Source organism: Xiphophorus couchianus, chromosome 13, assembly GCF_001444195.1.
Source record: "Xiphophorus couchianus chromosome 13, X_couchianus-1.0, whole genome shotgun sequence".
NCBI lineage: Eukaryota > Metazoa > Chordata > Actinopteri > Cyprinodontiformes > Poeciliidae > Xiphophorus > Xiphophorus couchianus.
In genome coordinates this window covers 16,120,992-16,133,506 of record NC_040240.1, presented here as the reverse complement: position 1 = coordinate 16,133,506, position 12,515 = coordinate 16,120,992, and the positions used below count along the sequence as shown (strand labels likewise).

The 12,515-nt window shown below is 38.8% G+C and overlaps 1 protein-coding gene across 1 annotated transcript in view; it reads right to left on the bottom strand.

Annotated features, from left to right (window-relative positions):
• The window catches only part of efna3a (ephrin-A3a), a 90,363-nt gene that overhangs the window by 9,772 nt on the left and 68,076 nt on the right, over positions 1 to 12,515 (bottom strand). The window contains exons 2-4 of the mRNA XM_028037134.1: positions 6,597 to 6,898; positions 5,646 to 5,711; positions 2,808 to 2,885 (exon numbers count right to left, since the gene is read on the bottom strand). Coding sequence (XP_027892935.1) covers positions 2,808 to 2,885; positions 5,646 to 5,711; positions 6,597 to 6,898 — 446 coding nt within the window. The remainder of the gene's footprint in view (positions 1 to 2,807; positions 2,886 to 5,645; positions 5,712 to 6,596; positions 6,899 to 12,515) is intronic.

Genomic DNA, 12,515 nt, shown 5'->3' with positions numbered 1-12,515 from the left:
CGCGTTCCTGTGAGTGAGAGTCTGTGCATGTGCATCAATGTGTATCCTCCTCCAAATGTATTCAAAAGAATGCATCACAGCACCGGAGGCTGTCATATTTTATAATTTCCTGCCAGCGAGTGTGTGTGTGTGTGTTTTTTTATATTAAATTCTACGCAAGCTGGAGCCGGAGTTACCACTGAGCAAGTCGTCCACCACTGAATTTCTCTTTTACTACGTTCCTTCCCTCCACACTCTTTTTTCTTCACCTCCCTTATCAGTTTTTTTTTTGTTCCTCGTCTGTCCGTTTTAATTTACTGCTGCATTTCTCTCCGTCATCTTTTATCTCACTGACTTCCTCTTCTCCCTTTAACTGTGAATTCTCATATTCTCTCAGCTCAAGCTTTTCTTTCTCTCTTTTTTTTTTTTATTTGGTCTCTGTTGGTCATGGTTTCCATCTCAGGCGGGTCACATTCTCTCAGACCTTGTCACAGACTGCCACAGTGACCAGAAAAAAGCCTAGTAAACGATTCCCAGCAAAAGGTTTTTGTTTGAGGTGGTGATGGGAAAAGACAAAGGAAAATACAGGGTTTACGTTACCGTTCGACTGAACAGCTGACTCTTTCTCTGACATTTGCTCTCCTAAGGTAAACACCAACCGTTAGTTTACTTGTAAGACCTCAATTTTCTTTGCGGATTTTTGTATGTAGGAAGAAAAAGCAGCTGAAACAGTTTTCTGGAATAACCTCAGTCAATCGTAATGCTTTTGGGCCTCTAGGATTCAAACAATGAACTTATCCCGACTTATTTTAATGGTTTTTTTTGGAGGCATTTGCATCACCGTGCAAAGATTTTCTTTCATAGAGTCCCTAAGTAATTGTTCTGTATGCCTCACTGTGCTGCTCATTAGGCTCATTCTCATGTAAGATAATGTGAGGTCATGAAATTTTGTGTCGCATTCTGACTGGATTAATGCAGCTGATGGAGGAAATAATTAATCTTACAATGACAATGATAAATGAACAGTGTAATAAGGTCAAGCAATGAGGCTAATTCTGTTTCAGAGGTTTGGCTCAGTTCACCCCTCATTTATTGTAATTATTATGTTAACATTACCAATAGAAATGATTGCTGGTTATAACTCCAGACTTACTGTATGCTGCTATGTGACCTTGATTCAATATATGGCTGTTTACCCCAAATAATGAATGTAAAAACTTAATCTAAGTTTCCAAAGCCAAAGTTTCTCAGAAAACATTTTGATTGATAGATACAATTAGACACATAATAATAAAAAACAAAATACAGTTACGTTCTATGACATTAGTCATGCTACTGAAAGATCCTACATGATCCTCTAATTTTTCCACAACACTCTATGATAATGTCTGCACCACTATACCTGAACTTGGTCAATAAATCTACAGTCCAAAAAAAGATGGCTAAACATAGTCTGGTAGAATATTTTAGTTTAGGGTGAACTTATCTTGGCATTCTGGTTCATTACATTTATCTCAATCTGCAAAGTAAAACAAAAACATAAAAAAGTGTGTGAATCCCTGCTCACTCCAGAATGAGCCAACTAAAGTCTGAACAGCAAAAGTATTTTAGGTTCTTAGAAAAAGATGACCAAAAACTTTTCAGATTATTTAAAAAAAATGTAAAATAGTGCTGTAATTCAGAGCCAAATCCTAATGTTATTAAAAAATTAATGAATAAGATATTGCTTTTGAATTTTTTAGTGTTTACAATATAAATCAGTGATTCAAAATCCAATTAAAAAATACATTATTGATCCCAAGGGGAAATTAAATGTTGTAGCTTATTTTATTAAAGAGTTATTGTAGATGATGGCTGTGGGCAGACAGGATCTCACTGGATATGTAAACCTCCCCTTCAGGTGAGAACATCAAAACCTTTCTAAGAAATGTCAACTGCCGAAATGGACTAAAATGTTTGCTGAGCCCCCTAATGTGTTGTTTTTTTTTTTTTGTTATGTAAGTGCATGTATAAATATACATATGCATATATGTTGGATTCATAATATTCTTAAATAAAGAATGTTCAAAAAAAAAAAAAATACATTATTGATCCCAAGGGGAAATTAAATGTTGTAGCTTATTTTATTAAAGAGTTATTGTAGATGATGGCTGTGGGCAGACAGGATCTCCTGCAGCAGTCTGTAATACAACAGTCATGTCTTCTGACTGAAGACATGACTGTTTCACAAAGAGGATGCCAATAATTTCCTTCATTTGATGTAAAAATGTTTCATTTTTGTTGGTTTGTCTTGTAGACGTCTTCACCGCTGTGTGTCCAGTCTCAAATGAGCGCCACGTACTCGACTGACTGGACATGAGCAACATAAAACTCAGTTAGTGATCATGTGCCCCCTGGCAGAATGGTGCCCTGAGTGGAGAGCCAAGCATCCATATCAGAAGCATCTAATTAAAATGTGTGCAAATCAAAAGGCCTAAGTAGACCAAAAATCAAATTCAGAAAGTTGTTCTACCACTTTTATCAAAATTAAAGCTTTTTTTTTAAAAAAAAAAAAAAAACCACCATTACATAATAGGAGCCTTTTCAAGTATTTTAAATACCTGCAGGAATCTGATTTCAATTATTTTAGAGGTTTTATGGAAGCAGTGTTGGAAAAGATGAGTAAGGAGTTGCAGTACAGCTCTAAGCTCTTGCAGTTATATAAAAAAACTGTTTTCAGCAAATCACAAATATGAAAATAAACAACTCAACATTTTTCCACAAATTGAGATGGATATCAACCTGCCAGTATGGATTCTTCCCCGTTTTTGTGTCGACTAGTCACTTACCAATGTTGTGTATTTTGATGTTCGGCCTGACTGTGTAGTCGGGAGAAGTTTGACTGGAGTCGTCATCTGCCTGAGAGGCTGAGGAACACAACAGAGACAGACAGATGGAGAGAAAAGGGAAAAGAAAAACAGAGGAGAAAACAATTATGGGAGAGACACAGAAAGAGAAAAGTGAGATTTGCAGCATGATCAATCTGTGTACATTAATCGGTCAGCTTGGTGGAGTTAAAGTGGATTGGAGAAACAGTTAAGAAATTGTGGACGGTAAATCCAGACTGCGCCTGGAGGATTTAAAGAATTTATTTAGGCAGTGCAGGACAAAAATCATTACTTTGACTGTTTGTCTAGACTTGGAATTAAATCCAGTTTGCTTTTTGAATGGATGACATGTGGGTTTGCTTATGTAGGCATGAATGGATTAACAGTGAGCAGCAGTACAACTATTCAAAAATAGCAGCAGTATGCTCTACTTTGTGCAGCAATGTCTATAATTCTGACTAGAAACTAAAAATAAAGGAAGGAAGTTTGTGATAATAAAGCTGTGACCAAGGCATTGGGGTACACTAAGGAAAACTGAGCAGAAGCAGTGCTGACTGGAAATGATGGAAAGCCTTTAATCCACAAAGATGATGGAAATGTAAGAATACTTCAGCTGGAATCTATGCAGGTTACCGCAACTTGGCTCAGACCTAACCAAGCTTAAATGTATGCTGAGCTGTTTCTCAGCTAAGAAAACCTCTGAAGGTGAAGACCTTCCCCACTGAGCTCCTCCAGACTAGCGGTAGCAGCAACCAGCAAACACCGGTGGAACTGCACAGTAATTCACTTATATGAACTACAAAGCTCCAAAGAACAGTTGTAAACAGCATCAGTGGCAGCATGGAGAAACATTGAAACTGAGTGTCAGAAAGAGTAGGAGGTTCTTAAAGAGACGGAGCCCAATTTCAAGGTGTCAGATTTATTTCAAGTTGTTTTTGATATGTGCAGCATTTTCATAACAACTGGAGGTCAGATAGTTACTTAATTGTGGTATAAAATTGAATCATATGCCTGGAAAATACATACATAATACCCCCTTTAGCAGGTGTTAATAGTTTAGAGTAAAGGCTCTTTTCTCTAAAAAGAAAACGTTTGTGAACTCTTTTGAATACGACCGTCAAATGTGAGGACATCTGTCCAGCAGCTGAAGTCTGACTGCAACTAGGTCATAAAAACCACAATGTTCAAAACACAGCAGCAAACCTACAACAAACTCTCCAAACACCGGACGTCCTTTCAAAGAATTAATTATAACTTTAATTTAAGACCTGCGCTACATGTAAACTTTAAGCTTCCCTTAATAAATACTGAATAATATTTCACCTGCTAAATATTGTAAGCAAAGTAAATAAACCTTTGTCAAATACGATTATGTTTTAAAACATTGGTAGTGTTTTAAGACCATTTTCTGCTTATATGGTGAACCTCGTAATTGCTCCTCCTGATGGGGTTCAGTCAACATATCAACATTGTAAAACGTCAACTATGCCACAACAAAAGAGCTGAATTATGTACCCAGAACATTTGAGTTTCTTTTCTTGAACACTCAAAAGCCAGTTTCAGAAGCAGAGAAAAAGACTGATGACGCAGTAATTTTAGCAGACACACAAATTTAAGACATAACTAACCATTTAAGATGTAATATGGAAAATCTGCATAGATTTAGGACTACAAGACACCGCAGCAACTCTGGTATTGAACTGAGGAAAAAAAGATAATAAATAGATTTTATATTTTTTAGCTGTGAAAATCAAACCTGAACAGCAGCATTGAAATTATTGTCTTGTTTAGGCCATTTGCTTAACAACACCAATGATTTTTGGTGTCTGAAAAATGAGCCGACCCTGTGACTTGTTTCCTGTTGATGCACAGACAGAAGCAATGCTTTGCATTAGCTAACTCATCATTATTCTCCCCTCTGTCTCATCTTGAAGCCTTGTTCTGTCAGGGTTAAAGCAGGCAACAAAAGAGAACGAAGGGCAGCTGAAGTCAATAACACTTCTGAAAGCGAACTGTAAAAATGACAGGATGTCATGAACCCTTCAATGCATGTGCACACATCAGACAAATTGACGGCAGAAATGTGCAGACAGACATGAAACACCCTCAAACGCTTTAGCACAACAACACAGATGCAAATGGAGGTGCATCAACAGATTGGCAGCGACAATGGGGTGTGTTAAGGTGATCTGTACATGGGGAATGACACTGGCCTCAGAGTGGGATGTATTAGTGCTGACAAGGTTAGAAGAGAGGGGGAGGGAGAGCTTTCTGTACCACGCTGCCTGATCAAAGGCCTGCAGGGGAGAGCGCAGACTACCAGGGTAAAAATAACACACACACTATACAGAGCAGCAGGGATCAGAGAGGAAGAAAGAGAGACGGGGAGATAGGTGGAGGGGGTGGTCAAGAAGAAAGCTGAGGAAGGGGAGTGACAGACGGAGGGGAGGGCAGAGAGATCTGAATCTCACAGTTGAATGTATTTTTTTCTTCTCTCTACATCTTTTGTAGATCTTCACGAGAGCATGTCAGTCACAGAATGAGATGGAGCATTACTGTAATAGAACAGACAGGGAATAACATCAGGCTGCCATTTTCAAAGAGCTGCTTTGAGAGAGAAAACTGCATCATCAAAACCTCGTCAAGGCAGCACGAGCTGCTCCCTCTCTTCCTGAGACACAACTCTTAGATCTTCTTTATTTCTTTCTCTGTCTGCAGCTTTCTGACTCTTTGTTTCTCTATTTGTGGAACGAAAAACAGACATGAGCAGACTGGCGAGTGTTAGCAGAGTCGTCTCACCAGTGGAGCAGCAGACGAAGACCCTCAGTCTCAGGCAGCTGTGGCCGTGATGGTGGATGGGTGTGGCTAAAACAGAGAACAAACATACATAAAATGTCAACATTGTGCCCTCTGCAGGCCACATCATTCTTACGGCCTTGTCCATAGCTCCTCCAGAGTTACCACCATCCGATTGGCTGGTTCCCTGGTAAATCCTTGTTCCACCTTTCAGCTTAGGTGGACGGTCATGTCTTGGTAGATTTGCAGTTGTGCCTTTCTCTTCATCTTCAAATGATGGACTGAATAGTTCCCTTCAGAGCTCTTGTTTTGTTTCATAATGTAATCCTGCAATCAACTTCTCCACAACTTTATCCTCGGGCTGTCTGGTAAGTTTTTTTTTGGTTTTCAAGATGCTGTTTTTTTCCACTAATGTTCTTTATCAAACCCCGAAGGCCTTAAAAAAGCAGCTGTAATTATACTAAATTACACACAACCGCACTCTATTTACTGACTACAACTTCTAAAGGAAAATGGTAAATAGACATTGAATAATCATTCACCCATTCACGCACACACTCACGCACAAATGGTGGCAAGTTATACTGAACTTCAGCTGTAACAGAACATTTAGCCATTATTTTCCTCCCACTTCACAACTCTGCACTCCTTGTGATGATCTAGCACATAAATTCCCACTAAAATAAATTAAAGTTGTGGTTCCAATGAGACAAAATCTGAAGAAGTTCAAGAGGTGTGATCATTTTTGCAAGGCCTCAGTACACAAACTACACAAACTGCAGCACCAGGAAACTCAAATGTCCTCAGCTAAACTTCGACAATCTATTACCAAAACCCACACGGCATCAATACACGTGGGCGAAGAGACGCTCTAAATTACGGCCTCGGATCACAATATTGGACGTGCAGCACCCTCAGGCCTTTTCCATCCATCACAATGAGCTAGTGACTCACAGATGTAGTAGTACTCCTGGCCCACGGTGAACTCGTAGCCCAGCGAGAAGGCACTGTACCGCTGGAACTTCTCAGAGAACTTGATGGGCGTGTGCGGCGCATGGGGCCGGTTGCACTCCCAGCGTTTGACACCCATCTGGGGGTTGCAGGTGTAGTAGCCCCGGTAGTTCACCATGTAGAGGATGTACTGCTCGGCCACCACGCGCTCCAGAGTCCCACGCTGGCTGGTGTTGTAGTGCGGGCAGTAGATGTCCAGGTAGTCGTTGACGCTGACTTGCACGGTGTATCCCTCTCTCCGAAGCCTGAACATTAAAACACAGACACAGATCTGGATGAGAAGCTGCGGTTTATAAGAATTCATCATGCATTTCAGAAGAACGTTTGGCTGGGAAAATGACAAAATGTCTGAGGCTGCATTCACACCATTCCTGTTTAGTCTGCTTTAATCAAACTCCAGTTGGCTTGGGGAGATGTTAATTAAGATCACGAATAAGTTTGTTCTCGTGATAAGTAATTAAAAACATACAAGGCCATCATACTCCTACCACTTTTCATCGTCTTTTTCATCTTTTGGTAATAACGTCCCGTTGCTGATCACATAACTGTGTGATGCAAAAAGTGTTTCCATTGCAGTTTTTGGTGAATTGTTGCTCATCCAAAGCATCAGCTTTCTATTGGAAAACTTGACTTTTAGTTTTCAAAATTGGTGTGTTTCTGTCAAGCAAATTTATTCTTTGCAAAATGTTATCATCAATGGACACACAGCTATACAGTGTAGGGTGAAAGCAAACTACAGTGGCTGAAAATGCAACAAGTGTTGCAATTTTGGTCCCCAATCAAGTGTTAAAACACCCTAACTTAATGATTCTATTTTTTCAGAAAAAATCTAATAAATAGATACTATGATTACACAAAAAATATAAATAAAATATCAGGTTTTCAAATGTATGTAGCAGTAAAGCAGGAATACCATTTTCACATCAGCATCCATAAGCAATAGAGGCTATTATAGAGGCACACAAGTGCAGTTTGGACCCTCCACGTGTGAAAACACGTTTCCTCACTTAATGCATCCTGGCGAGGGCCGAGGATCATGCTGGGAACGATAATCTGTCCTCCTAGGTGTTAACACCTGCCCTGAGCACGTTCGTGTCATTGAGGTAGAAGGAGATCTTGTCAGGGGCAATGTGTGTTCTGGATGCAGAGGAACCGGTCTGCACGTTGTACCCATCACAGAGCTCGCTCCTCAGGGAGCCGTTACGAACGGATGAGCTTCTGTTCGCAGGCAGGCAGGCGCAGCCTCTCTGTGGTCAAGCAGATGTGATGGTAACATAACCCTCTCAACTGACTTTAAGGCCCTCACTGAACAGCTGCGAGGGTGCTGTGATTGCTGTTACCTACACTGTGAGTAAAACTGAGTACATCTATTATGTAAATTACACAGTCTGTAATTAGACAAAGTAGAAATCATTACAAAGGCTCCTGCAGGTGAGCTGATGAGATGGGAATTGTCCTCGGCTGCAGTGATGTGTACCCGCTCTAACTAACTGTAATGACTCCTTTCTACCATTAGGTGGAGATATTGCGCTGAACATAAGGTCCAACGTGTCCATGCTTCCCTATGCAACAATATTTATCTCTTGGTTGTCTTCTCCTCCATACACATCATCTGTTCTGGTCCTATAGCAGCACTTACACAGTCATAACTATCCATCATCGTGCTTCTTACAACAATGTCAGACTCATTACACATTTAGGCCTCCACAGTTTTGATTGTTGAATTAAAAAAAATAATGGCAGGAATGGCATAAACCTCTCCTTTTCTCTCTTCATGTCTCACTATCGAGCATACTACAACTGCACCTTTTGTTTCTAGATTTTTATCCTTTTAGTCATTCACCCACATGCTGAGGCAGATGTTTATCTACTTTTAATGGCTCCTCTTCTTTTTCTGGCCATCAATCTTATCTGTACTTTCTGTCCCCGTTGCTGGAGATGTGAGATGACAGACTTTTGTCTCGCAGCGTTGCAGGAAGAGACGACGCAGCCACGCTTTGCAGGGACTATATTTAGTGAGACTGGGCTGGGGGGAATATGGTGGAGGAGATGGGGGTGAGCGATGAGATGTGTATAAAAAGTTAGAGGGAGTCAAGTGTTGTGTAAAAAGTAAGGAAGAGTTATTATCCTAGAGGATGGTAGTGTGTTTGACTAACGCTGAAACTACCGAAGGAGGGTTTATGGCTGACTATTTCTGAAAAATAGAAAGGCTTTTTTCTGTGATACCTAGAAGTGCCAGTTAGGTATTAAAAGGCAGTCCACCTTGAGATTTGCAAGTAAAGACACCAGAAAAATGCTAATTGCAAAGGAGAGGCTACCAAAGTGGCTCATTTGCACATTTTAATGAGGTTAAAACCACATTAGCTTATATTAACGTTCATACATCAATCAGTCTCACAACTTATTAAAAAGAACTTTGAAGAGAGGATAGTTTTCCCTCCCACAGAGCTCCATACATTACCCTAAAAGAATGTATGCAGAAATTTCAGCAGGTTATGTTTCAGGGTTCTGAAATTATGTAAAACCAATTCACAAAAAAATTAGCTAAAAATATAAAAGATCTGTGAACCAAAAGATTCAAATGTATTATTAACTGAACAGCTAAGACAAAATGTAAGGACTAGTGGACACCATTGTTAACAGCACCAATTCTCATTACTGTTATAAGGACAATACTATGGGTCATTTTTATCAGATGTATAGAGATAGATATTATAATACAAAAATTGGAAAGGGGCAAACTGAGCTTTAGTAAATTTTAGTCCAACTTAAAAAGAAAGCCTATTGGAAATATTATTACATGTAGAATAAGAATAGACTTTGGCATGTAAGACGTATTTTCCACAAAGATTTTTAAAGTACTTATTTGCATCATTTCTGGGACACATATCTGCAGTTCAGGACATAAAAATACAACTAAAGATTTTAGATTTACGAAGTTACCTTTTATTGACCCTTATAAAAATGTAACACATTCAAACTACATAATTAACTCTAAAGGGAACAGACCAACTAATAAACAGAACATAACGGCTGCAAAACCAAAAGCTTCCTGGTATTTTTGTGTAGAAAGTATATTTATGTTGAAAATTCTTCCCAAGGGAAAAAAAAACATTGTTTTCAGCTTACACAGCTGACTGACAGCTTGCAGCAACATGTGGGGGAGGGGCATCAATGCTCTGTGCTGATTAAAACTCTAGAAAAGTTTTCACTATCTTTGGAATCCAAATAAAAAGAAACTTAAGCCACAAGAAAAGCATGATGGAACAGCTTTTTCAAAATTGTGATGCAACTAAAGCCGACACAGACTTGCTTTAACTCATTAACCAAACCTCAACTGTAGAAGAGCCATTTGTTTCAAGCATAATCAGCACCAGAGCGAAACGAGGAGAAAAGAAACAGCGAGCCAGACGAGAGAAGAAAGCAAGAGCAAAGGATGGAGAGAAATTATGTAGAGTGTGTGGGTGAGAGGAAGAGAGGAGTCCCCCCTCAGGTGTTTTCCGTTATATAAGCCATCCACTTAGTGGCACAAGACAAAAAGGTCGCCGGGTAGAGAGAAATGAAGAGCAGACAGGAGAAGAAAAGTAAAGAGAGGGATGGGTAAGCTAGACTTAATAAGTTAAGATAGGATGAGGAGAAGAGAAGGGAACAGTGAGGGGAAAAATGCACTGAATGACAATGACAATAAAGAGCCAAGAAAAGGACAGGAAGGTCCAGAAAGAGACATAATGCTTTTCTGGAATGAACATACATGGTAAAAGAGCCTTAAAGAGACCGATGGCTCTCTTTCATACATTTTTTTTTCCTGCAGCTCTTTCACTTTCCTCCTCTTTCTGCCCTGCATTGTCTCTGCCGTGATTTTGCTGTCTCATCATCATTTCTCTACGAGTGGGCGTGCACAGCTAGTTAGTAAAGGCTGCACAAGCTGGTGAAGACTGCCAAGGGAGGCAGCTTGCAGGGGGTGGAGTGAAAGAGCAGGGGGAGAGGTGGAGTAAATGAAGAGGACAAGAGGATGAGACAAAGATAGCACCACTATACCATACACATCTGCACAGAAGGGAGTCTTTGGAGAATACAGACAGCAATAAATAACAGCGGTGAGGTCGGGATACAGTAGGAGACACTCGTACTGCTAACAGAACATTTGGAGCTACTGCATTAAATAAATGTAATAAAAAATAAATCTGAAAATAAATTCAGATATAAATTTAACATATCTGTATGTTGCTTCATACAGATATGAAGCAACGCTATTATTTAATGATGTCATAAAATTTGTAATTGTTAGACCGATAAATGTCTCTCCAGTTCCATAATGTTGTGCTAAAAGACTGCCATAGAAATATTATCTGTCTGTCTGTCTATGTAAATAATTAAGAGATCACTGCACTGAACCCAATTAAAACCTCTTGGTTATTCCACCAAATATTGATTTCTGAACTCTTCCTGAGTTAAAATATTAGTATTGATGTTTCTAAATGAATATAAACTTGTTTTCTTTGCATTATTTGAGATCTGAAAGCGCTGCATCTTTTTTGTTATTTTCACATTTTCTGCAAATAAATTAAAAATTTTTGCTTGGAATTTCAGAGACATGTTGTCAGTAGTTCATAGAATAAAAGAACAATGTTCATTTTGCTCAAACATATACCTATAAAAAGTAAAATCTGAGAAACCTATCATTTTAAGTGGTATATCAAGTTTTTCCAGAGCTGTATACATGTATATATATTCACCTTTTTTATGGATGCCAGTAGTAGGCAGTACTGGAAGTGTAAATAACTTGCCACTGATTGTGATAACTTCTTGTTTTTAAAATAAATACTTTTCCCCACTCTATTAATTTCTAGATTATAATAGAGATATTAAAGGGAACATGTCATGGAAAATCTACTATTTTACCCCTTAAATGGATTTTGTCGTGTACTTGGAGTCTTTAGGAGTGTAAAAAAAAATGTATTTAGTCTCTCCTGGTGCAGCCTAGCTTTAGTTAAATTCTGCCTTGGTCATATTTTTTAGAATTTGTTCATGTTGTCTCTATTCTATTGCCATTTTCTCTTCTTTCCCGTTAAATAGTTGTAGCTCTACTGCTAAACCTTCAAAGGGTTTGAAAGTGCTATATAACTCTGATGTCATTTCATTTCATTACTATCAATGTAAAAAAAAGGCCAAACATGGTGGAGTGGGATGCTCTGGAGAGGAGCAGGGTGTTAAATGCCTTAGTTTCATTTAAAGGGACCAAACCAAAACAAGTTGCTCTCAGATGCACCTCAGATCAGGATCAGATCAGGAGTAAAAGAGAGGCCTGTGCAGTTACAATAACAAGGATCTGAGAGCAAAGCTTTGCAGTTCCACTTTATATAGTTTTGCAGCTTCATTACCAGGATGGCTTCATGCAGTTGATAAAATCATTTTTTCTGCTCTCTACCATAAAAAAGCCTAAAGGACAGTTTGCAACCATCAGTTTGTGACCATAAAGCTTAATGGGTAATGCTGCAGCAGGACTATGATCCATAGTACCGGCATGTCCATCTCTGAAAGCATCACAAAGTTTAGACTTAAATTTGATTTTTTTTTTTAAATTAAGTCTAAAGTATAAAAAATTCTGCAAAGATGTTGGGGCTATGGGAGTTGTTGCAGAAATGGATTTTTCTTAAAGAGACATGCATTACGTGGTTCCCCTGCTGCTTTTCATGCTTCCACATCTTCAAAGCAAATATGAAAACGGTTTTTATAAACAACAAATGACATAACACAAATAGGTCTTCATTGCCAAAGTAATCTATAATTAATTATCAGGGTAATTTGTTTTGATCTACTTCCATTATGCTTGTAATAATAAATTAGGAGAGTGTAAAATGT